This window comes from Anopheles marshallii, chromosome X (genome assembly GCF_943734725.1).
Source record: "Anopheles marshallii chromosome X, idAnoMarsDA_429_01, whole genome shotgun sequence".
Classification (NCBI taxonomy): Eukaryota; Metazoa; Arthropoda; class Insecta; order Diptera; family Culicidae; genus Anopheles; species Anopheles marshallii.
In genome coordinates, this window is record NC_071325.1 from 5080660 (window position 1) to 5107957 (window position 27298).

A 27298-nucleotide genomic window follows, 5' to 3' on the forward strand; every position below is an offset into this window, starting at 1 on the left:
TTTTTTTTCTTCAAAAGGACTTCTCGATACCAGCTAAAATGTATATAGACGTATAAAAAAATGCCAACGCTTAAGTAACGCAATTGAGAGCGCGTACAAAAATAAGGGAGAACACTTTCTTCTCTACTTAATCAAACAAAAAAAAAACACATAACTTAACTGTACCGAGCTATTGTTCTACTGCGCGTAAATCTACAAACACGATCAGGATTGTATGCTATACGCAAACTGCTCGATTTTGCGAAACTAAGCCGAAATCCGTCCTGGCACGGGAATAGGTAAATAAATGCAGGTGCAAGCAGAGACGGGAAACTGCTGCGTGTGAGAATACTGTCCCCGTATTAACCCGCACCCCACACACTGGGGTGGAACTATTTGTTTTTGCCCTGGTTAGCAGACGCGGGTCCCGCGTTCTTCTAACGATTGGATCGAGTAGTTGTGGTTTTGTTTGTTTCACTGAACACGCACTGAGTATTTTGAGTTTATGGGTCAGCGATTGCTGGAGGTTTGCAAGTGGAACTAATTTCCAGATATACTAAACCGGAACAATCTCAACTGTAGTGAAATCGATGTGGTGGCGTGTGATCTTTCCTAGACTGATCTTGAACTAAAAATTCATTGCAAAACAAAAGTTTCTATCAAAAATAGAACAGCCTGTAATGTAAATGCGTGACGCGATCTGTGCTTCAAATGGAGTATGGAATTAACAATTATACTGTAGTGAGTATTTGAAATCATACACATTGCTCGTAAATTCTACCCCTGGTTGCGGACAATACACTGGTTAAAAAATCCGTTTTGATTTGGAAGTTGGTTATGAACCGGCTATGGAAACACCTAGCTAACTATCTAGCGTCCTATTCCAGGAGAAGATTTACCTCAGTTGCGCTTTGAACCCGCGTCCAGCATTGGGTAAAATGCCTTTCACCGGATCGCGTTTCTTGGTGCCAAGTGTTGGTGTGTTTACGGAATGATCTTGAAACAAAAATCTGTTGACGCGCCTTAGATGATGGTATCGATCTGTCGAGCCTGATGGAGTATTTTCTTCTGGTGGCCTACCAGCGTGATGCCCATATCGGAAAGCTGTTGAGCTGTTAGCCGCGAAAGCTGTGGAGTACAAAAAATGCATCCGTTAGTACCTGTTACCCAAACGCATTGAAACGGGATTCCCTAACACCATCCACCTACCTGTTGGGCTGTAACGAGACCGGCTTCCTTAAAATGCTGTGAGTAGCGCGACATCTTGATGCCCTCCAGCCACAGATCTGTGCTGATGAAGATGCCCGGATTGCCCGAGCCGGACATTGTGCCGGTATTGCTTAGCCCACCAACCGTCGACCCTAGCGTACCCATCGAACCGGGAACGTTTGTGATACTGCTACCATTATTGAGCACACGCTCAGTAGTGCCGCTACCACCACCCATCATTAGCGTGGCGGCCCGCTGCTGCTGCTGTTGCTGTTGCTGCTGTTGCGAACTACCGCCCAGTACGCCCACCACACCACCACCACCGGCTGCCGCTGCAGCTAGCATCTCTTGCGTGAGGTCATCCGGTACGCCGGCGGTGCCCATGCGCGCGACCGGATTATCCGGCGAGTTACGCGTCGTCAGCAGTACCTGTGGTTGCCGCGCCAGATTGTCGAGCGTTTGTGTGATGCTGGCAAAGGTGGGCCGATGCGTACGCTGCTTCTGCCAGCAGTCAAGCATCAGCTGGTAGAGCGCCTCCGGGCAGTCCATGGGCGCCGGCAACCGGTAGCCCTTCTCAATGCTTTTGATCACGTCCTGGTTCGACCAGTTCCAGTACGGCCGCTCGCCGAACGACATCACCTCCCACAGTACAACACCGTACGACCACACGTCCGACGCGGAGGTAAATTTACGGAACGCTATCGCTTCCGGTGCCGTCCAGCGGACTGGTATTTTACCTCCCTAAAAGAAATAATATAAATAAATATTATGAACATTGCGTTGAGCGAATGTAATTGATAATCTATTTAGATTTTTGAACTGAATGAGAACGGCTCAAAATCTCTATTCTACAGTTTCATAAATCCTCAAAGATAGATGAATTCTCTAACATTTATGAATCCTCAAAGACATACCCGTGTCGTGTACGCGTCACTCGCGTTCTCAATCTCACGCGACAGTCCAAAATCGGCGATCTTGCACACCAGTAACGAATTGACCAGCACGTTCCGCGCGGCCAGATCCCGATGGACATAGTTCATGTCGCTCAGATAGGTCATACCGGCAGCGATACCGCGTAGCATGCCGATCAGCTGAATCGTCTGGAATTTGCCATCGTTCGCGCGCAGGAACGTATCGAGGCTGCCGTTCTCCATGTACTCGGTAATGATCATGACCGGGTTCGAGCGTGTTACCACACCCTGCAGGAAGATCACGTTCGGATGCTCGAACTGCCCCATAATGGAGGCCTCGGTGAGGAAGTCACAACGCGCCTTTTCCGACGAGCCTGGCTTAAGCGTTTTGATTGCCACGTCTATCTCCTGCACAAAGTTTGGCGGTACCTTCAACCGGCCGCGGCACACATCGCCAAACTCACCGCCACCTGCCAACCAAATAAAAAGAACGGAACGCATTGAGCAAACGCATGTCGTACTAGAAAGCTACCCATACTCACCAATAATGGCCTCGATAGTGATGTAGCTCGCGTCAATCTCCCGGGCAAACTCGCGTATCGCTTGGTTCGGATCCTCGTACGTGTGCGGATCGACATAGCTCCGGCTGGTACCGAACAACGGTGTGGTCACTGTAAAATTATTACGACGTTGACGGTAATATCCGTATGAACCACCTTTAGTTATTTTGTTTCCGGCACAATTTGGCACGGAAATGCAAAGCAACCAGTACACAAGTGATAGCGGAGGCAAAGCAAACCCCACACCCAGCCAACAACAACAACAATACAGCCAGTTAAGCAGCAATGTATCACCACAAGAACGCGAACAGTACGGAAAGCCAAGAAAGCAGAACAGAAAAAGCAAAAAGCAAATACAAAACAAACATTTTACATTTCACCGGCGGCCCAACGTATGGGGACCCACACAGAGGTGAACCAATAGCAAACAACAAACACAAAATGAATGGCAATAAAGCAAAAGCGTTTACAGCGTAAGTGTAAAAAGTATTTTAAGCAAAGGTAGCAACAGAAGTAGGAAACAATAAGCGCACAACAAAACATATTTCGCAATACCAAACCACAGCATCCGTTTGGATTTGGGTGAATTATTTCATAATTTTATAAATCACGAAACAAAAGCGAACAGCACCGAGTAACAAAACATGCAGTTGCGATTGTTTTATTTGTAGCACAAATTAGTCAATTTTGAGTCAAATGTGTAGTATTGTTATAAAAAGAATTTATGCAAGCGATTTATGCGCAAACGTAGCAGGCATAATTTAAGGTTTGTTTGTTTTTTTGTTGTTGAAATTATACGAAGGAACACACAGCCAAAAAATATAGGAGAAAAGAAAAGAAAAAAAGAAAAATAAAGAAAGCAAATTAGTTACAAAGCGGTTTTTTTTTCGATTTTTGTTTTTAGCTATTTTTTTCTCTCTATTGGAAGTAGGTTACGGGAAGTCTTTGGGGGAACGAGGTTGGTTAGGGGGTTAAATGCACTCTTTAGATTTTTAAGTTTAGCTACATTGAGGAGGAGAACATTATTACAGGGTGATCCTAGATTTTATAGCGAATAAAAAGAAAAACTTTCATGATTTTAATAGTTTTCCATCATCACACTGCACACGGATGATCTGATGTTTAAATGTTTCTTTTGGTTATTAGCTACAAATTAGGCTAATAAAACATACGGGAAATACCTTATTCTTGATGAAGAGTAATAAATCATCAAAACTTAGAGATGATGTTGCAACTTTATATGTTTGTATTTTTCGAACAGTTTGCAACTCGTGTTGGAACTTGTTCGAAAACAATATAGAAAAATGTTGCAAATATTATGGAAATCCCTATACTATTGTTAATTACTATTTAGAAAACGTGTTATTAGCACAAACGGAAGCACAATACAGTGTGAGCGAAATGACGGACATATAAAGAAAACGAGCCTTTCCACCGACCATGAATTGATGTGCGGTTTTAGCACCTTCTACTTTCATATTAAGACGAATGTTAATTTGCAACAGAAACCCAATTATGGTTTATTGATTTCAAATGCGATTGAAAAAGGTAACAATAGGTAGCACGCGATAGTAAGGACCATATGCCCCCAATTAGATTGAAAATAAGTGTGTTATAATGAAACGGTGTAAAAACAGTAGGAACAAAACGTAGGCGTCAAAATTTACCATTGCTTTTCATCGTTTTGACTATCGGGGTCGTGTCCATTGCGTGAACTAAGAGAGAGAGTTGTTGAAAAGCGCACGTGGTGTAGGAAATATAAATAAACAGCATAATTAAAAACGTGTACAGTAGCGAAGATAACACATACAAATATAGCAAAGAAAAAAATATCGACATATGACATATCGACAACAAGGACATGACAATCGTGTGATAATAGTTATAGAATCAGTAGACAAAACATACACGCACACACACATACACGAGCACACAGACAACACATAAAAAATGAATTGAATACAAAAAAGAGCAATTAAACAAAGATGGGTAGGAAAACGTTTATAAAAAGAATAGAAAAAATAGCATAAAACACATACACATACACAATATGAGTTTTAGAATCAAGTACGTGGAAAAAGAAATTGAAAAGTAAGTTAAGAAAGAATCACAACACATGTTCCTCTTTCTGAAGTCTTGATAAAGCAATATCGTTCAATCATGATAGATGTTTAAAACTCAGCAGACTAAAACAAATCCTACCAGGTACGACAAAGTGTGTTCGAGAGCAGTTCATAATGATGCGTACAGAATACAGAACGAATAAAATAAAACAAAACTAACACTTCAAACTGTAAAACGCGACAAACCATACAAACGGAACCACAACCAGAACGTTTAAGCGCAAAAATGAGCCATCAAATATACTACGATTTTGAACCAGAAACAACACGACAGGTTTGTGAAACTGGGCGCAATATTATGCGCCTAACTTTAACACTTACTATATGTTACTACGAGTCCTTTCGAATTCGGGTTTTGTAGAAAGATATGGTTGAGGGGTGGTTTCGTAATAATTTTGTTTTGTTTGTTTGTTTTTTTGTCGTAGCCAAATCACAACGATGGGGAAAAGCAGAGCAGAAAGAGAAAAAGAGAATAATGTAATGTATCACAAAACAGGAAAGTAAGGCACATTTGCTTAATCGTTTCGTTGTAAGTAAGTGTATAAAGTTGTTTCCCCTGTGTTATGCGTGAAATTGTTTAACCGATTATGTATGGCTAGCCGTCGGACGAGATCACATCACTCGAAACCACATACACACACTCTGGTGGAATGTTTCTGGATCGGTTTATCAGGACACGCTATAAGTAGTGAGGAATTTATGACACGGTATGGAATGTTTGCTTAATCCGTTGCGGACAACGTCACTCTCGTTACTGCTTTCTCGGTAGAATGAGAGCATCCGCGCAGGCCAACGTGAACCCTCTATATCCTATATGAATTAGAGCGCTTCATGCAATACACAAACACACACACAGCTATACGAATGCACTTTTTTGTAAGGAGGGATACGCGAGAGGAGCAAAATATAGGAAACTGGAAAGGGGAATCTTTTGTTTTCTTCTGTTGAATACTTTTAGGGAGGGAAGGACATAAGAACAACACGAACAGTTGCAAATACCTTCGTTGCTCGCGTAATCTAACGGCAATGGGAGATGGTTGTTTGTTTTCTTGTCTATCTCATCGTGATTCTTCGAGCGCAGGAATACCACCGTAATAACGATCACTAAAATGATAATCAAAAAACAACAGTTAGCATAAATGTTAGAGATTTGGTTACGGCCCCCGACCTGACGACCTGGAATCTTTCCTTGAAATAGATTTTTCTAAATCCAATAGTGTTATAAATTAACAAAGAAAATAAATTGTATCAATCATTTAGATCGTGTCTGGCCGAGAAAATCTGATAGAATGAGAGCTAAACATACCCAGCACCAAGATGAACACTACGGTCACTGTAGTACCGGCCACGATGCGCATCTGGAAAGAATCGTCGTACACTGGGAACGAATAAAGGGATAGGGAACGCAAATAATTAGCAGCTTATTGATATGAACGCCTTAATACCCGGTCACACATACCCGGACTGACGCTCTGATGCGTTTGAGCGTATACGATGTTGCTGAAGGTGCCCCAACCGTTGAGCGTTTTGCAGCGCACCTGGAATCCATACTCCGTGTTTTCGAGCAGATCGCCAATGTGCACCTTCGATTCCTTGGTGCTCAGCACCGACTTATTCATCGCGTCCACCTCCGACTTGGGGAACCACCGTACCTCGTAATACTCGATCGGTGAATCGCTGTGGATCGGTTTATCCCACACCAGATCGACGTCCTTATTCGTTATCTGTACCACTCTGTGCACACAGGATTGGGAAGAAAAAGCAAACATATTACATCAATTGCCATTATGGATAGGTATTGCCTTCACTTACTTCACATTGAACACCGTGCTGAGGATGGCCGATTCGGTTGTGAACGTGATTTCGGCGTACTCCGTCTTAATGTCGTCCAGATCGGACGAGGAACCGGAACCGCCGGAACGCGCATTTACCATCACCATGGGTGGTTCGGTTGGGTGGTATCCGCCACCGGCACCACCTGCTGCCGAGCTACTGTTCTCGTACCCACCAGCACCGTGTACACCGTCCGGGGCTATGATCGGGTAGGACACACCGTGCTGTGAGTGCACCTGCACCGTATAGGTCGTAACCGGTTCCAGGTTGGTCAGCGTCAGCTTCGTATCGTTGAACGTTTCGCTCGACGGATTGAACACCACGTTCGAGGTGCAGGCGGCACATCGTACCCGGAACACAATATCGCTCCGGAACTTGCTGTCGAGCTGTTCGTCGGCCGCCCGTTGCGGCGCATTCCACGACAGGATGGCGCTGGTTTGATCAATAAACAGCAACGTCAGGTTGGTCGGTGGGCCGGGCGGTTTGTAGCATGGCATATGCTTGCCATCCCGCGGATGCCGATAGTGACCGCTCAGGCACGGACAGAACGGCGACCCGACCTTGTTCGTTTTCGAGTTTAGCGGGCAGATCGTGCAGGTGCGCACCTCCGCCGACCGGAACTTCCCGACAGGGCACACGTTGCACGTCTGCTTTTCGGCGTCCGGCTCGTATCCGACCTTACACCGGCATCCACCGGTCAGGATGGTCCACTTGCCATCCCCCTTGCACAGGTAGGTCGGTGTTTCGTACGCTTCCGCGTTCTCCACGCACACACCCATCTGCTGCTCGATGATCGTCACCTCGCGCCCGGTTGGTGTTTCGTTGAAGTGCGCAAAGTTGACCGTCACCGCCGGACAGGTGATGTAGTACACCTTCACCGCGAGCACACTGATGCAGGCGCCCTGATCCCGGAACGCAAAGTAGACGCCCTTCTTCGTGACGGCGATGCTCTTCACCTCCACGTTAATGTCCACGTCCGAGTTCTGGTTGAACCGACCCTCGCCGGCGGCAATGCGCCCGATCAGCTTGTAGCTTTCCGGCTGCCACGGTGGCGGTTCCCGGGTCGCTGCATCGAACTCGTAAAACAGCAAGCTGAACGTTTCCTTGCACGATAGCGCATTGCCGGGAAACAGCGAACAGTCGCGGATGGTAAAGTGGATCTCAATGTACAGCCGGTTCGCCGGTCCCCGGTCGATGAACGGTGACCACAGCCAGTTGTTCACGTTGTTGTACGCCACATCGCACACCACGTAGCTGCGCCAGTTGATACCCTTCACGAAGTTGGTAAACGACTCCTCGACCCACTGCGTTATGAAAACAAATGAAAAGAGAGAGAGAGAGAGAAGAAAACAGTCATTAGTTCAGATAAATCATTGATTGCGAACTTTAAAGAGCAATTATTTCCAACGCCCTACCCGAATACGGATAATACGGGTGTCTCCTAATTAATTTCTCGCAACGCGCCAAGATGTCACGCAATGTCGGACTTCCTAATTGGATCTATTGTCCTCTCATCGTTAGCAAGCCATATTTTACAGCCCAACTAACGTGGGGAACATATTCTACAAGGCTACGCAATGCCTACTATTGTTTCTAACCGATTTAGTAATAAAAACGCAATGCTCCCCTACGCGGGGATGGTGCTTACTGGCGGGATCCTAAGACGTGGGCAACGGTTGATATATGCCCTCGGTTCTGGCGATGAGTCCCTACGGGAAGCTCAGATGCAAGGAGCTGTGATTATTCGTCATAAAATTTTAATTACTGTCTCACTATTTCTCATTCAGATCTAAGAACTCCCAGAAGAAGAAGTAGATTTTTAGATCTCTAATGAAGAACTCAACTTAAGAACTCAAGAAATAAATGTTCGTGCAAGTCTCACAATATCTCTTGTTTTTTAATGTCCAGCTTTTTAAATTATAAATTCAACAGAGATTCAATTTAAATTAGAACATTTTTAGCACAAAATTTGGAAGGTTTTAAAATGATTTAACTCTAAATTTACCCCATTGACTGTAAGAAAGCGTGGGGCGGCCCGGTGGCATGATGGTAGCGTCGCCGGTCTTCACACGAACGGCCCAGACCAAAATCCCATCCGGACCAATCTCCAAGACTGACTTTTCAGCTACGGGTAAATAAAGTCACAGAGACCCAGAAATGGTCTCTAGACCTCTTGAGGTTGTTGTGCCGATAAAGAAGAAGAAGTACGAAATGGTTCCTATCTGAACCTAAATCCTAGCCACATACATCGGCCTGCTCTATTAAATTGATATCTGACTTCTGTTGGCTCTTGCTCCATTTTGATCGACGACCAGCGATTAGAGCACCGGACGCACAGTTTTTTTTTTCGTTGTTGTTGTCACGCCACAGCTTTAATGTTTCGATCTCCGAATGGATGGCTACAACTCTCCACCACGGGTATATGCTTCGGGTACACACCGGGTAAGAAGAATCGTAAAAGCCAGCCAGCGTTCTTGGTTGGTTCCCCTTGAGCCGCAAACAGGTTTTTGTGCCCAGTGTGTCCCATTACCGCCATTCGGCTACCCATCATTCATCGATCCCGCCCGCCCGAGGTGGAGTGATACACGTACACCAGCCCACCAAGCCCCGCTGACGCTGAGTGTGGGCTATAAACTGAACCCACCCGGGAGTTTTTTTTTCTTTGTGAGGAAGCATCGCCGCATAAACGCGCATGCACCTGTTTGGGGCTGATCTTCTCCAACCGCGTTATCATGTGTGTGTGTGTATGTGTGTGTCGGTCTACATGGGACCAACTCCTTTCTTTCTCGCCAAATTCCACCGGATAGCGCCTCGGGTTCAAATTAAGTCGCCACCCCGCCTGTAAGCTAATGATGTCTTTAAAAAACACACACACGCTAAGATGCGCTGTGTCGTTCGTCTTTATCGTCGTTCCATTATAACCGTTTCGCTTACGCCTTGGTTAGTGGCCGCTTCCGAACAAAAACCAGTGCGCTTCCACAAAGTGCGTGCAACGTTCGGGGAGGTCGCGCCTTTCGTCTAAGCGCACTGCTAGGGACGGGCACCGGTGTGAGTTGGCCACAAACTACAGGTTGGTTTGGACCTTATACCAATATTTTATTGCTTCTAATTTGACTTTTTTATGGACGAGATGGGACAGGACCGGCAGATGAACTTTACGGTCAAATTATTCGGCAGATAGCTCATCTGCTACGGGGCGACTCATCGCCAGAACCGAGAGCATATCTCAACCGTTGCCCACGTTTTAGGATCCCGCCAGTAAGCACCATCCCCGCGCTTAGGAGGCGCTACTGTGGAGTTTTGGAATTTTTTTTTTTGGGTGGAGGGGGGGGGGGGCATACGGGGTCGTCGTCGTCGGGGTTTGACAAAAAACCAAACACAAATATGAAGCATGGAAGAGATATCTTCTTTGTTTGCTTGTATTGCACTATCGATTGCATTTCATTTTTTGATCTCGCGTGCCACTAAACACCCAAGTGGTGATCCCCTCACCCTTAGACGATTGGAAGGTAGATGATGGTGACGTGGTTCGTAAAAGAAAGAGCGCGAACGATAGAATATTTAAAAAAAAACAACAACAACCTTCTCTTTTGCCTCATAATCCTAAATGATGGTTGGATGGCATTAATTGAGCGAAGCATTTCTTCACGGTGGGACACGGTGCGTGCGTGTGTGTGTGTGGTTTTGCTTACCGCCATTTCTTTTATTAAAATTTGCATACATCAGTGCCGTGCGTTTTACGATTTAAAACCGGACAATGCTTTCGGGGAGGACGAAACATAAAAAAACGGATATTTAAATTATGCTACCAATTTAAAGATTTAGCAGCAGCGACCGGCACGACGGTCCACAGGGATCGATATGACAGACGGAGCCGCGAAGATGACTAACGATGAGTCGGATTCCGGGAGGCGACCATTATTCCGGGGAATAATTTCCTGTCCCCAATTTGCATAGGAAAGTTAGCCAGTTTTAGTTTGTGATGCGATCTTAGAGCACCCGAATCGACGATTCGAAGTAAATAAAACAGCGTCTGATATTATGTGAGCCGCGGAGTGCTATATTCCAGATAGTTCGCGCGTTCCAGATTTCAAATCAAACAGAGATCTTGGTATCTTATGTACGGAACAAACAAGAACGAACGCTATGACATTCCACTGGATCTCTTGGGCTGATCGTGCTATTAGCATTATTACCAGCCAAACCAACATCTTTAGCAAAGAAACTCAAGAAGACACCAGCAAATACTCAGAAAGGTGATTGAAGGATGTCCAAAAAAAGTAGGTAAAATACTAAAACATTGAATTCTAATGTTATATTTAATTTGTAAGGTTATCTCCAATGCGCTAATTTGCTAAGTTACCCCAATACCCTTCAAGTATTGGATACCAAATGGATGACTTGTGATCGGAATCTTCATGAATCATCATCACATCATCCATCAGGAGAAAATAAAAGATATTCTTCTAAGTTCTTCCAGTGAGATAGTTCGGATATTCGGGAGATGATGAAAATTTTAGTTGGAAATCCATGAGAATATCTAAGAAGCAACCCTAAGGAGGAACTCCCATGAAACATGAACTATATTGGAATTTTCCAAAAATGTCCAAGGAGTTGATGTAAATTTTAGTCAGACATCCGTGAGGTCTCAATGCCTCAATGTCTCAAAGTCGCAATGCCAGAGTACAACTATGACTCTCTTCTTCAACCTCACACTATCATGCTCCAGGAAACTCTGGTTTGGAATCTACCAGTACTATCTTCAACTATCCTATCCGAGTCCTATCCGAGAGATCTCATAACTTCAGAACTCAGAATCAGAACTTCACCTACTGCCACCTACTACAGTGACCAAACTCTATGACATTCAACTGGATCTCTTGGGCTGATCATGCTATTACGGGCATTATTACCAGACATCCCAACATCTTCGACAAAAAAATGGAAAAGAATTCCAACTTGAACTTGAAGTGGAGCTCGCTTCTTTTATTGTCGTATTCATACCGGAGATCTCTACACATTTACCACAAACCTTCTGCCCAAATCGCAAACATGTTGTTGCTTTTATACTATTTTTTGTTACTTTCTTTGTGTTATTCATCTCTAGTAGCCGTGGACGCTTCAAACTAATTCAAACTAAGTACTTACCCCGGGTGTTTGTGCCTGCGGTCCATAAGGATATCGGGTCCACTCCAGCGTCGCCTCCTTCGTGGTGTCCAACAAAACAACTGCAAGAAAGAGTGCAAGAAGAATGTTAAAAAAATCACATTAATTTGACAGTCATTTTTGTGATAATATGTTTCATTTTATTATAAATTAATAATATAAGAACACTAGTGGGAGTTCATAAAATAAATGTCATTCTGCAAACTATTGCTCGACGTTAATTACGGACCGTTTCCACCCAAAAATAGTCCACGTCGTGTAGAGTTGTTGTTTAAGTTTTAAAGCATTTACACCGGTGTGCTCGGTCCTTGTCTGGCACACCGCACCTGCAAGTGAACATCAACGAGTCAATCAACGATCGGAACAGCAGTCGACCGGGTCTTTTTTACGGTTCGCCAGTTTAACGTTGAACAAATCTAGCAAATGCACACACCAGACTGCGCTGATAGGGTCCCGACCGTAAGGATACACACGGCCCATACTCGACCGAAGCAAGCACGGCGACCAGCACCACCTTTCTAGTACCTGTGTGTCGCGGGGAGTGGGGGTTGCTCGTCGCTCTATGCGGGTCATTTAGATAATTTATCAAAAGCCCGCTCTCGGCACAACCATCAACGGAGACCAGAGCCGTAAAGCCGGGGGGGGTGGTTTCGGTGGATGGATGCATCATCGTCAACTGCATTCGGATGCAGCACGGTTGCACACACTTTCCAATTACACGTAACACGCGGTCCGCTACGTGGAGGCGCACGTACAACTTCCGTCGACGGGTCGCGGCACTAGACACTCGTGTCGTTGAGGTCGTCCAAAGTGCGCGCGTGTGTGCGCCCGTATGGGTGTGCTCTTTGTTTGGTGTTGGATCTTCCTTTTCTGTGTGTTAATGGAACGGTTTCCGTTGCCTTTGCCTGCCTTCTTCTTCTTGTTCTTCTTTTCGTAGCCGCTAATGATGATGCGGCATTCGATGATGCGTTATTTTAATTCAGTTCCCGGCGTGAATACGCTCCCGACCTCGTCCCAGGCGACGGCGACGCACTCAAAACAACGGCCCAGGTCAGTATCATTGCGGCTCCCTGTGTGTGTGTATGTCCAATGTGTGTCGAATGGTAGAGGACTTCCTTCTTTGCACTTTGGAACGGCACCGTGCAGGCAAACATTTTTGCTCGTTAGTGAGGCGCACTGTTCTCACAACCCCTTGACCGACCGTGGACAACGGAAGGGGGAGGAAGGAGTGCGGCAAGGAGGACGGCAAAGGGGCAATGGGCAAAACAAAAAACGATTGAACCCAATGAGACAAACAGATCAGACAAAAAAAAAAGAACTTCCCTTTATTGCATCTGAACTAGCGATGGGAAATTTAATTCTTTTCAGGGATTAAAATCCGATTTAAAGAGTTCAACTGAACATTTCTGAAGAACTCTTAAACTCACTCTTCAGGATTTTAATAATTTTAAATAAGTGACGAATCTCTGAGCATTCGTGAATCTCTAAGGATTTGTGGATCTCTGAGGATTCGTGAATCTCTAAGGATTCGTGAATCTCTGAGCATTCGTGAATCTCTAAGGATTCGTGAATCTCTGAGAATTCGTGAATCTCTGAGGATTCGTGAATCCTGAGAAATGAATCCTTTGAGAATTCATGAATCTTTGAGGAGTTGGGCTCTTATGTTTTTTTTTTCAATAAATATTCAGAACATCTCCAAAAATTATATCCAACATATTCAAATTGCTGTCCCATTTTACAATAATAAAATCAAATAAAATATTCGAATTAGGCTGCAATCACTACTAACAGGAAACACTTGTTGTTTTTAGCTATTGGTAACTTAATCTATGGTACAACTCACATTAGTTCGGAAGAGAAAACACTTGGAAATCTATCGGACAGTCCTTAAATATGATAAATGCGATAAAAAAACAACAATAGCAATGTGAAACAAAATTACCAAAAAAATCTATAATATGTCTGCTGGCCCTCGGCAAACAGTGGACAGGGTTTCTGACTGTTGGCCGGGTCCGGTACCATAAATTCGTGTCACCCTGTACAACATACTTCTACCGTGAAGGAATGGGAGGAAGCGTGCGAAATAAACACACCCACACACACACCCGCCTGATGGAGCAGAAAGACCTTTACTACCTTCCCACATCCTAAAACCCACCCCACCAACCACCTTATCGCTGTGGAAAATGGAATTGGTGCGACGCCGCGGTTCGGATGCGTTCGTTCGTTGACCTCATCAAACAGCAGTATCTCATTCTTTCTCCACCCTATATGTCTCTCTCTCTCTCACTCACACACACTGGAGTGGGTGTTGCTGTTGATGAACCAAACAAGTGGGTGTATAGCATAGCCACAGTGCAGGCCGTGAGCCGGGGGCGCACTTGAATGTACACATTCGGGAAATTTTGCCTGGAAAAATCACGAAAATTGCCACTTGTTATTTTTCTTCGAACCTTCCTTAACCTTTCCTCACCCGCAAAAAAAAAGCTGTTGGTAAAATGTCCATTTTCTTATCTTCGCCCGTCCACTCTTACATTTTCCACAACACAGGGACCCACAGGATGGTTTGTTTTCCCAACAAACACGCGTACACACACACACACACACTCACAAGGCTGAATGAAGAATAAAAAAGGGCGTGGAATGGGGAGGCGAGTTTTCCACCTTAATTTTTACATACTTTTCCAACATCTTCTCGTCCCTGTTTTCCACCCAACATGCTTTAACAGGGCGCTCATCTCATTCCTCTCTCTGCAAGTCAGTCAGTCAAACGAAACTTAAAAAACCCCAAAACCAGGATAAAAAGGAAAACTAAAGCCACCCTCCTACCATCCACAAGTCCCTACCCACCCTTCCCCAACCCACTGTACACAGTGGAAGGGGGCGGAAAAACGAAAAAAAAAATGAAAACGGTACGGAGAAGCAGAAAGAATTGATGAGAGCCACCGGGCGTGTTGCTGTATCTTGCTAAATATGTGGAAATAATGTTGCCCCCCCCCCCCCCCCCCCCCCCCCCCCCCCCCCCCCCCCCCCCCCCAAGGGGCGGGGGAAAGGGCTCAAGAAAATAATTATTACACAAGAAAGCAAAAAAATAAAACCGAGAGTCCCTTTACCCTTTTGCAACGCAACTGCGAAAGAAGGGTGCTTTGGGAGCACAAGCAACCTCCCGCACACGCCCTGGAACATCTCGCCCTGTACCTGCGAATCCACAAGCATTAGGTGGACGGCAAAATGTTTGCACCTTTGCACACTGATGTTTGAAGTTTTCCGCGAATATTTTCTCGCGAATTCAATTTTATCAAGAATTTCATTGCAATGTTTGTGGAATTTATTGTAAACAATTACTTTGCACCAATAGCACCGAGATGCATAACCTCCTGGCTGCGAAACCTTTCTGCTTTTGCGAGAAAACAAACCCCGGGCGGCTGCACAGCGTTAATCCGAATTGAATAACAAATGCGAGAAAATGTCGATGAATCGACGGTAATCATCCTCTTGCGGTGGAGTTTTCCCATTCCGCCATAGAAATGCCTCGAGAAGTGAGCGAACATAGTCCAAAAAGGCGTGCCGAGACACCCAAGGGCAGACCCCCGTTTGATGGAGCCGAAGACGACACTCAACAAGGACAACTACCTGCCTCCCACAACATAACGCAGACGTGATAACCGGGGTGAGGTTAGGCGGGGGAAGCGACGGGGAGGGTGGGGATGAATAGTGAAAGGGGATGCGCTTTTCTTTGCTTTATTTCTACCGTCGAGCGTGTAATCGCTGCTATGGCGACAAACCACCTACCAACACTAGTGTTGGTGTGTATGCCCGTATTGCCGTTTGCAACAGCAGACATGTTTTTTTTTTATTCACGGGATAGAAAAGGAAAGCCAGGAAAACGAAAAAGTAAAGGTGAGGCATACCTTTCCCCGAAAAATATGTTTTTCCTTGAATAGCTGCTTTTTTCGGTTTTATTTTCCTTGCAACAAATCATTTTCGCCGGCAGTCCGAATGGATAAAGTATCAAGCCATGAGAAACTGTCTCGTGTCAAGTGAAGTTCATCGGACGTTATATCGCTTACGGTTTGGGTAAAACCGGCACCAATTGATGCGTTTTAGTACGCCGTTATCATCATTTTGGGGTGAGCAACAATACAAAATAAAAACAAACTAAGTGACAATTTTGACAGTTTGAGTGTAACGCTATGTAACGCTTGTTTGCATTCGGGAAAACGGATACAAATTGATGTTTTTGTTACCTTCACACATGTTAAGGGTGCAATAATATAGTATTTTACTTAAATTATAATAACCGACCACTATTAAGGCCACCACTATCACCTTGAAACATAACTTAATTTATAATTGCAATTCTTATTATTAAACTTATATAAAGAAATCAAATTTGTGTTGCCCAAATTACACTAACCAAGAGCACAAAACATGGATTAAATTTTCCATTTGTTTCGTTCAACGAATAATTTGAACGCATTTTTTTATTTTCTTTTAAATCTATTTTACCTATTTTTTTAAAATGATAAATGTTTCATCTCTTAGAATATTTATATACTTAATTTTCAGAATCGAATACATAATTAAATACACATTTTATCGAATCGAATTTGTTTATAACGAATTTTCGATCGCAAAACCAATAGATAAACAACGCAGCGTTACAAAGCGTTACATTCGAAACATAAAACAAAAATCTTTTCGTTAGATTTTAGCTCGTTTTGCAATTCGATTTTTTTTTGTGGTGACCGGTATGTGACGATCCTCTTAAATGTAATAAACGTCACCCAATAAATCATTACATTAAGAGAAGCCCTATTACTTGACGTTTTTAAAAGCTTAAAGTTTAAGTTGTATAAATTGAAGTTTCAAACACCTCAACAAAGTATGCAGTGGAGATGTGAAAGGAATTTCCTTACTCGTACCTCTGCCATTTTCCCAACACATTTTTCCACCCGCTGTTTGTGCATATTGAACAAAAAGTTGGCGAGCAAGTAAAAATGCTTTGTCGACAGCTAAAAGCTACCGAATCTCAATGAGGTCTAATGCTGAGAGTGCACAAGTAGCAAAAAAAAAAAAGAAAGACCGAAGCCGAAGTAAAAAGGATCCGAATTCATTTTCAACACACCACCCCTACCCAACCCCTGAGATGGAGAAAAGGGGAGGGGAGGGTGGGGTTGGGGGTGATGGTGGGAAGGATAAGTTTTTTGGTGCAGAAAACGCAGTTTCATTCACCTCGTTGTGTTCGACGACCCCAACATATTTTGGGACACCATCATGAGTACGTCTCAAATCTCCTTCTGTCCCCTCCCCCTCCCCCCCCCCCCCCTCGAAACCCATATATTCACCGCTTTTGCACACATACACCCCCTCCAACAATAGCTACTTAAAGGCTTCTTTCGTGCCTGGGCAGCATAATGCAACAAGCAGTTGAGTGTTGCTACCATCTCCCCCTCCCTGTTCTCCACCATACCCCTTCGTGGGTGAGCTGAAGAATACGGGGTTAAATGTCCCCGCCGACTGCATTTCTTTCACTGACTGAGGGGGGGGGGGGGGGGGGGGGGGGGGTTCAAATTTGACGTTAGAAAGGGATGCGAGAGGTCATTGAAGGTAAAATGCGAATGAGAGCAGTTTTTACACATACAACAACAACACCATATCGTTGCGATGTGAAAATAAAAAAAAAGGCAAGTAAATCTACCCCTTTTTCGCCGAAATACCCAGAAACAACACGCAGCAGGTTCAAGCTGCGATGAACTTTCCTTCTGCTTTTGCAAGGAGCACCCAGTAGCTGATTAGTTTGCTTGCCGCTGCCTTGCGTTTCGAAAACCTGGTCCCAATTCGATCTCAGCAGGATGGAAAATGATTCCCCTCCCTCTCTGATTCCTTACCCACGTTCCACTTCCACTTCCAGCGGGTGAGTGCCACAAGAGGGGGTGAAAATAAAAGTAAAAATATCAAGCGCAAGCATGATGATGTTTCGCATTGTCCTTTGATTTAATAGCATCACGGACCAGGTGGGACCAGGCGGGCAGGGCGGATGAACGCTTACACAGTAAACCAGCATATACTAAAGATGTATGAGTAGGATGAGGATAGATTTTGGGGGGTGGGGGGGGGGGTCTATGGATGTATGCAAGCATTTCTTTTCTTTCTATTTTGGACACTTTCCCCCAGTGCTGATTGGTAGTGACGACGTTGGGTGAGTTGAACGAACCTTTTTCCCCATTACTTTACATCGTTGGTGAATCTACCGAAAAATTATCCCTTTTCCGAGGACACACGACGTTCTGCCGCGGTGAAAGAGGGGAGACACGGTGAAGGAACCTATGAAATCTCTGCCAAGAGTTTTTTTTTATTTAGCTCTTTTTACAGCTCTTAGTGTACTTCTCAAGTGCTAAATGAGCGGTAAGGTCACTGACCAGTTGGACGACAGAGGAAATTTTTTAGGTTAATATCAATGCAACTACTAGAGGGTGTATGCTTCCCATACAGTGTAACGGCCAATCGAAGAGAACACAACAAGCAAACCTCAACACTTCTGAATGTCAAAAGGGATAAACGGGGACAAATGAAAGCCAAATGATTTTTATCCAACATGACAAACACCACAACCGCAGCAGGCATACTTTAATGCAAGCACTTGATATCACAAACGCAGCACAGCTTACCATAAAAGCCATACGATTTGCAGAAATGCGAAGAACACTTAATATGCAGAAATGAAACTGTATCTGACAAAAATTGCATCATTGCCTTTGTTGTTGTTGAAAATACTTAGAACAGGCTCCTAGTGTCACTTTTGACACGTTTAACGTAACCCAAGTAACAAATGATTATTTACGCAACAAACATTTGAAAAGATGCTCGCTTACGAATTTACGAATAATATTTCGGCTCAGGTTTGGTGACTTTTTTTAGAAAAACAAATGTTTTATGAACACATGATGAACTTTGTGTCAATCACTAATATATAAAAATGGATCAATTTTAGCAATAAATGCAAGAAGTGTGGTGTGGATCATATAAAGTTTTATCCCTTTTTTTATTTTCATTAGCTTACACTGTACCGGCAATTTTTTGACACAGTGTACATAAGTTACAGCTGAGTTACAGGTCAGTTAAAGGCCAATTCAAAAATTTAAAAAAAAACATCGATACCAAATATTTGAAAACCCTCATGAAAGCATGCGGAAAAATATAAAACTGCCAAAATAAACTCTTTTTTCTCTTCTTTTTTGAAGACAGATAAAATTTCTTCAAACAGAATGGAAGAAACTAGTGATAAAAAAAATACAGTAGTACACCAACAATACCCCACATAAACGCTTCCTCTAAAAACTAATCCCGTGCCCCCGCACACTTGGGAGTGTGCAAATATACTGCACTCCATTTGCAGCTGGACACCGCCTGCGAGCAGCGATGTGAAATATTAAATTTGTAATTTTAGTATCACCACCGTTTGTATCGCGTATCGCGTTTTCCATCTGGCTCGCTTTGTCAGGAAGGAGATTTTGAATATTTCATCACATTTTAGTCGTCTCCGATGGGGTGCTCCCAGGGTGTGGGTTTTCCGTTTTCTCCAGTTCCGCGCGCACTGGTACGTAATAATAACACACATTGAACGAAAACTGAAAGGAGACGTACAATAAATTTTTCCTCTTAAAAACACACACAAAACGGACAAACGAAACCCTTTTTGCGGGGAGAGGGGGGAGGAGGTTGGCACCATATGTGCCAGGTACGTGCCTCAGAACGAAAATCCCAAAAATAATCATTCCTGCACGTACGGACGCCCCGTGTCTGTCCCTGCGTCATCGCCATCATCCATTCATGCTGGAAATTTGTTCGATGCCACCCACACAACACACACGCCTTAAAACGCAACCAGACACCAGAACGTAAAAGATTAACTTGAGAGAGGTAGAAACGAAACAAAAAAAAGGCACAAAAAAGGAACTCACGCATTGGGAGCGCTCTGCACAAACGATTAAAAACACCCAAGAAACGCACCCGAAAAAGGAAAAGAAAAGGAAAGGGAAAGAGAGTAACAATAATAAAAATGCGTCCGGCTCGTTAATTACTGTTAAACCAGAGCTCTGGAATTTGTTTACAGCATTTTTCCACCATGCGGGATGAATTTGATAGGTGGTGGGGGTGGTGTAAAAGGGGTGTACGGAGATAACACACTGTTACCGACACTCCTAATCCCGCTCGGAAACCAATATCCGCCCTCGTTCGGGTGAAAATTTGTACGCAACACGAAAAAACTCCTTCAGCCTTTCATTGTTTTGGCTTTGTGACGTTTTTGTTGACTCTGTTTTTAATCTCACCAACCGGACATTCATTTTTCAACTGACAAAAGATTCAAATCTTAACATACGTTAATATACCTATTTTACTTTTATCCTCTGCCTCCATAATTAATCAACTAACCATCAATTAACCAATGATCGTACACCACCCCTCAATAACAGTACCGAAATAATATACTTTTGCAGCTGTTATTGTAAAATCGTCAACAATTAACACAATCGAAGCAGTTCATATCACAAGAACAATGAATTGGTCTCAAATCGTATCAGAAATCCCAGGACTGTGACTTCAAGACAGTGACACCAAGAACTCACAACTCACGTGAAATCGCTGAGGGTTTCTGATATCATGTGCCGCGATTGTGATAACATCTGGCAATGTTACAATAGTTGTGAATCTGCTGTAAAGCTGTGATGCTTATTGTCATGTAATTTCATGCCTCATTTTTTTGGTAATCGGATGCTTGTCGTACAACAGCATAAAGTAAGTGACACACTTAAACTAAAAACCCAATAAACGTGTCAAGCGAATATGGTCACACAGCGAAGCCAAAAGTTTTCAACGGAATAAGACATTAATTCTCAAAAGGCAATCACGGTTTTACGGTCAGCGAAGAAAGCACCAAATAGACCGTAGAACATGTGCAACAACTTCACCCGAAAAAGTAAAACACAATGCTGCATTCTTTCACCCTCAACAATAGTGGCACATAAAATGGAACACACGGAAAAGGACACGCAGCACGATTTATGTGGCCCATATATGTGCAGCATATCTGCTTTCCGGTACCCGGGGGTTTCGATTTTACGATCTCCTGCCGGGCGCAGGGACAAGATCCGATGACTTCATTGTTGTGCTGGGTACCAACACCGCCGCACAATCGGCATTCGTTCTACCCGGTGACAATTGGCAGACGACGAGATCGGCAAATGAAAGTTTCACACACGCAAAGCACATTACGGCCGTGCCTGAACGCCTGCTGAGACGAAATCCTTCAAAACCGATCGATTTGAAATGGTCGTTAACCAGTGGTCGACAAATGAATATCACCACCCACGCACCTAATAAACATATAGACGTTAGAAAACATCTTCGAGCCATAATATTTGAATCATCCTCAGATGGAACCAACTTTCTACAAGACGCATATTATATTGAAGCAAATGCTTGCGATTCTTTTAACATATTTTGACAGCAAAGTGGTCATAAAACTGAACCAAAAATATGACACTGCTCGACTCGAGTAGCGGACAATATGAAGGGAACGACAAAGCGCCTTGTTTCCTTTCTCTAACCAAAAAAAAAACCTGAAATCTCTGCAATTTGCATATGCAGAGTTTTGCTTTGCATGCCTTCCCCTGAAAACGGCGCAAAGCAAGGAAAGAAGATCCTCCCGGGCCGTAATCATCGAACCGCGACAAAACGATCGGGACATAAAATATGAAAGGGTTGGCTGGTGATCCAGGGCGCCAAACACTCGTGGCACGTGGAGGAAGACCTATCGGTGGTTAACTGACACCGTATGAAAGCCGATTCCATGTTCATTGTCGCCACAGTTAGACCCGCAGAGGTGCGGTTGATAAAAGCAGTCAAACCAAAAAAAAAACAACAACTCAACCGAACCGTGGAAAATGGTCCGAACCGGCCGGTCGACTCTGGACTTTTATAGAGATGCATTCGACCTGATCTTGGGTGTGTAATGGTATAAATGGCAGTAGAAGGTGATCGTTAGAACGTGCAAAACAGATCGGTTTACAGTGCAGCGGATGGTGAAAAGGAATTCAATATCCATCTCTGAACCGGCAAATATGCTGGAGAATGGTGTAACAAAGGCAACACACAGCCGTTCTACAATTTCAATTACTTTTTCGTGGACTAAGAATCGGACGAGAAAATCAATTTTGCAGATTGCAGATTTGTTCAATGGAAATTTACTACAACCCGCACACACACACACTATAGGAACACTGCATATAAAGATCCCCAACGGTACAAATTTGCAGTGGCATATGTCATCCAAAGTATATTGATGGTCTATCAAATGCAATGCATTAAGCTTCTTAGTCGCTTCCGTAACGATGAGTTACAGTAGCTTAGGGGCAGCAGCTAAAATTTTAAACTTCAACAATTAATAATGTCATATTGCAGGCGTTTCACTTACCCTGATCACTGACGACGCCATCTAATTTCTGGTACAGTACGTAGCACAACAGTAGCAGCGACAGAAACCTCTCCATATTCGTGTGGATCGCCCGCACGGATGGGTATGTACCCAGCCGCAGGATCGGGTTTTACTTGTAGTATCCTTCTCGTCCGTGAAATTGCTGTATTCTACCTTTTTCCGAATATCCAACTAGCCGGTATTGGTGAAAATTCCTCGCTGGAATATATTGCTAGGAATATCCCTTTTTTTGTCAAGGTTAACCTGTCTAACTGATCACACAGATACACAACCGCCTACACACACATTGAAACTGTTCTATTCTATTGCCCGTTGTATATGTTGGCTCTCGAACGCAGGGAGGAGATTGTCCTTTTTTTCTTTTCGATTATAATTTCCTCCTCCCGGTGGATAATTTCGAGCGAAGCGTTTCGAAAGTTTGATTGATGCAAAACCACCCTTGTCGCCGACTGATTGGTCTTTGGTCCTGGAGCTCGGGTGGTGGGGTTTTGGGGGGAGAGCGGGCAGGGCAGGTTTAGTATGGTATGGATTTCCTGCCGGGAACCTTCATACCGCACCGTGTACACACATACACACTCATTCACGTTGCACTTCACCGATACCTCCCACGCACGCGACAGGATGGTGCACAAAGAGACGCTTACACGCACGCAACATGTACGGGGTTTCAGGCGTGGATGGAAGCGGTCAGTCGCAAGGTCTTACTGTGACACGGTGCAACGAACGCACTGGCAGGACCGATCCAGCCACAACGGTGTAGTAATAATCGTGGCAATGATGCTGCTGCTGATGATCCTACCGGTGCCATGATTCACAACACAACCACCCTCACCCTGACACACACACAAAAGAACACCAATACGCACGGTCACTTGGTCAGCTTACCGCTTCGTGACCACTTCCCGGGAGGCCATCGCCACAACAGGAAAACGGCCGTAGCTGTATGCTGCAATCGGACACCACAACCCGGCGACGGCACACGCACGCAAAAAACCGGATCGACAACGGGCGCACACGAAACAAAACCAACTACAAACGCATTTTTTTTTTTTGCGGTCACAGCACCCAACAATACGTGAACACCCGGGGCACGGTGGTGGTGCACAGTGTGGCCCAAACACCGTTGTTGATCGACTGACACGGGCTGAGAGGCTCGATTGATCGCGGACGTTTGGTAGTTTGATTGTGGAAACAAGGCGCACACACACACACACACCCGGCGCGTATGTGATGGGGGTCAGCGATTAGTGTGCGCACGCGCCTAACCCACCGGCTGCTGAATTGCACTGGACGGGGAAAGTGATAGCGTTCTGCCGGGAGTATGTAAGGGCGCGTCTATACTGCACGGATTGGAAGATTCGTTGTTGCAGGATTGCAATAATACACCAGGTGGAGTACCGCTATCAACTTGCCTTGTTTATTTCCTATGTTTGCAAATTTTTGTCACCGAAATTCTTCTCTCTGTCATGGGAATGGGGAGAGAAATAAAAAGAAAACACAATTAGTATATAAAGTTTAAGATAAATATAGTTGATGTTTCAATATTATTGTTTTAGTATATGATTTACGATCATTTACGATTGAATTTATTAAAAATGAAGAAAGTAACATACTATGCTCTCTGAAACTGAAAGATTAATAGCAATCATATAAGTTTTTTTTTATAAAAAAAAATAACAATTTAAAATGGACATTCTAGCAGTGACACAACCGACCAACACCATGCTCAATAAAGATCGAAGAAGCTACAAATCGAAAAATTCCTACTTTAGCAATCTATTTTCACAGACCCACAAACACAAACACAGCAGACTCGCACACACGTTTCTTAGTTGAAGATAAAGCTTGCAGAAGGCATCCCATTCTTCAATAAGATGAAAGGTTCACGGATACAACTCGCTCGAAAGTAGGCAACGGACAGCGGGAGGAACCAGCACACAAGCACACACACACATCCACCCACCCATACATGCATGCATGCCCATAGCCACGAATACCTGTGGCGAATGGAATGTAATGGATATTGAATCTTGTCTCAGCACCGTGACACCGCAGCATCCAGCTAGATATAACTCCATCCCGCTCACACACTGCTAGCTTTGTCTCTTTTTCTGGTTCGTTTTTAAGTTCCTCCGTGGTATGTGTGTGTGTATGATTGCGAGTTTGCAAGAAAGAAACTGCTCATGCTCACGGGTCGAGAGACATAAAAGGAAAGACGGTGAGCAAGTCGCAAGTTACCTCAAAAGAAATGTTTTCAGCGACTGCATCTTTTGCAGACATTTCTTTTGTGTAAAGAGTGTGCAAAAATCATGTTTTTTTTTATTAGATAACTGAATATAATTAGTAAAAGAGTAATAATTTAATATCATTTTTTTTAACAAAACGAGAGAGACAAAAAACGGAGTCGAAAACTGCAGTTGTTTGAAAGCACTCAACAGACACAACGTGTGACAGAGAACAGAGGGAATATTTCCACCATGGACAGAGAGAGCGGGAGAGCGAGATAGCTGTTTGAATTTTGAAGACGTCTCGATAGATTGACGCTGCTTGACCATCCGTACTACTACTAGTGTCGCCAGCTAGGTTTTGTTGCGTGGGCACACATACATGCACTTGCAGATGGAACACACAAACTCATCAACACACCTACAAACAAAAACATTCTTCTAAATACAAAAAATCAAAATGCACCCACTTCTGGACTCCCGATAAAATTGGGAAGAGATAGAGAGCTTTATTTATCTCACTCTTTCATTTGTTTTCTCGTTCATTTTTACCAAATTTTCCTACATATGATTAAAATTATATTCACTATTTCCACAAATTCTTCTTTGGTTTTGCTTATTGCAATGATGCTATTCATTTTCACCGTATCCATACACACAACTACACATACACACACGCTTGAACAACGGGAATGGATGGATGGAAGCGATGTATGTGTGTGCGCATTCCTTCGGGGCAGGTGAAGATGCGGCAGACAGAGTGAGAAGGGAATATAACGGCATGGGAGAGGTTTTCGATGCACTTCGATTGTGAACCAGAGGGTGGAAACTGACAAAATGCTTCATAACCCAGTCGCACTAATCCTTATATATATATATATATATATATATATATGTGTGTGTGTGTTTGTGCGTTTCTGTGTCGAAGAAAGGTCAAATCGTCTGTGGCTATACAAAAAATCATTTTCTACTAAACCGATCGATCAATGCCATTTTACGGCAAAAGGGGAACAAAGCTCCGAGCGGCGTAGCTGTGTGTGCATGCGAAAAAGAGAAGCAAATATGTGATGGAAAGTTGGTTGATTCTGGTCTCGTTCGCTTTGCCAACAATTTGGCAAATAACTTAGCAAACAAAAAGAAAACTAAGAAGCAGACGTACAAGAGAGAGATAGGGAATATGCAAGGATTAAATAGCAGTGGAGTTGTAATCCAACACTAACAAGAACTCTAAGCTTATACAAAATAAAGAATCCATAAACTTTAACGGTTATTTTTCACATCACAACTTTACTATCACTAGAAATGGGACAGAGTCCCCCAAAAAATTTTCTACAATTTTGCACTGCACTACAGTCCCCGTTGATACCGCGCGATAGACCGAATTTTCTTCCCTTCTCGCTCTATTTCTAACAATATATCTATCTCGTTCGAACTCCTACTTCACATGCTGTATCTTCGTTTTCGCTTGCTCGTTTGCTGCTCGAGGAAAAGCTTAAACGGTCTGGGGAAAGAATTAACCAAAACCAAGAAGTTGTACCAAAATGCTTCATCTGAACTTGACCACTCTAAAATGCACTATACTGACGTCGCACAGCATCCCCCCGAAAGATGTTTTCCACTCAAGGGAAACGCTTCGCCCTTTTGCTTTTCCTTCCCGCTCGTTGTTCCCAGTCGCACCCCTTTCAAGCTATTTTAGTCCTACGAAATACAACTAAAGTTTTGCGAGGCTAAATTGAGGCTTTTGCTGAGAGCAATGTTGCGATACATCACACAATTGTTTGGTTGATTTGGATTGGATTGATTGCACGGGAATGTAAGGATGCATTTTCAATTTCCACAACTATACGCACAACATTGCAACGTTTGCGCAATGGTGTATGTGTGTGTGTGTGTGCACATCCCTAAAGTAGAGTGTACGTCCCGAAAACACACCAAAAATTCGAGTCGATCCATTTTGTCTGCGAAAAAGCCCCCGAACCACCAGCACAGTTCCCCACAAAAACTTTCGATGGAGATGGGTTTGGAGTTTAATTCACACACCGCACAAGGCAAAGCGAGAGACTAAATTACACAAATAGAAAGAAAGAGAGCGAGTTATGGGAAAAGAAAGGGAGTTTAAGTAAAAAAAAAACGACACAAGCTTTAAGGAAACACGTACACAGTCACACACGGAGTCAGCTTATCATCAAAACTACTTTTCACGATTCCACACTACAGCAACAACCACAGACTGTATGAATTTTCCACACTCACGGCACACCGTGAACATTAACGCACCGTTATTTATGCTTACAATTTCCACGTTTTTTATCGTATGCACGCGAACCACTCAGGGCACGTTCAGTCTCAGGGAGTGCAGGGGAAAATAGACGATGATACACACACGCACCGTTTTGTTACCCGTCACGGCAGATCGCCATCTTGAGATTCCTGGAATACATACGACGTTTCGGTGCGGTGCCCGGAGCGTACGTTCCCGGAGCGGATAGCATTCGTAAGGCTTTCCCAACTAACAAAAATCGTTGACGGATGGTTTCACGTTCTATTTTCCCAAACAATCTGCCAAACCTAATGGACTCCTAGTTTTCAAATGAGATTAGGGCAAAGATAAATTACTATTTAGGTATCTTTATATTTATTTCAATTAATTCTCTTAGCGCACAAAAGCCACACACACACACACACTAAGACAGAAAAAATCTCGGATATAGCACTAACACAATTTCTGTTTTCAAAACTTTCTGTTCAAGCCATCTGATAAGTTAGCTATATTCCAATTCAAATCATTTGAACC

The 27298-nt window shown here is 43.8% G+C and overlaps 1 protein-coding gene across 1 annotated transcript; it reads right to left on the reverse strand.

Moving 5' to 3' along the window:
• Positions 1–1002: 1002 nt before the first annotated feature.
• Positions 1003–22334, reverse strand: LOC128713327 (ephrin type-B receptor 1). Its single transcript, XM_053808190.1, has 11 exons — positions 22259–22334; positions 11764–11843; positions 6595–7919; positions 6242–6516; positions 6089–6160; positions 5782–5886; positions 4327–4374; positions 2642–2770; positions 2103–2569; positions 1189–1929; positions 1003–1107 (listed from the first exon to the last, which is right to left on the reverse strand). The coding sequence occupies exons 1-11, from the start codon at positions 22332–22334 to the stop codon at positions 1003–1005; spliced, it is 3423 nt and encodes a 1140-aa protein (XP_053664165.1).
• Positions 22335–27298: the final 4964 nt, after the last annotated feature.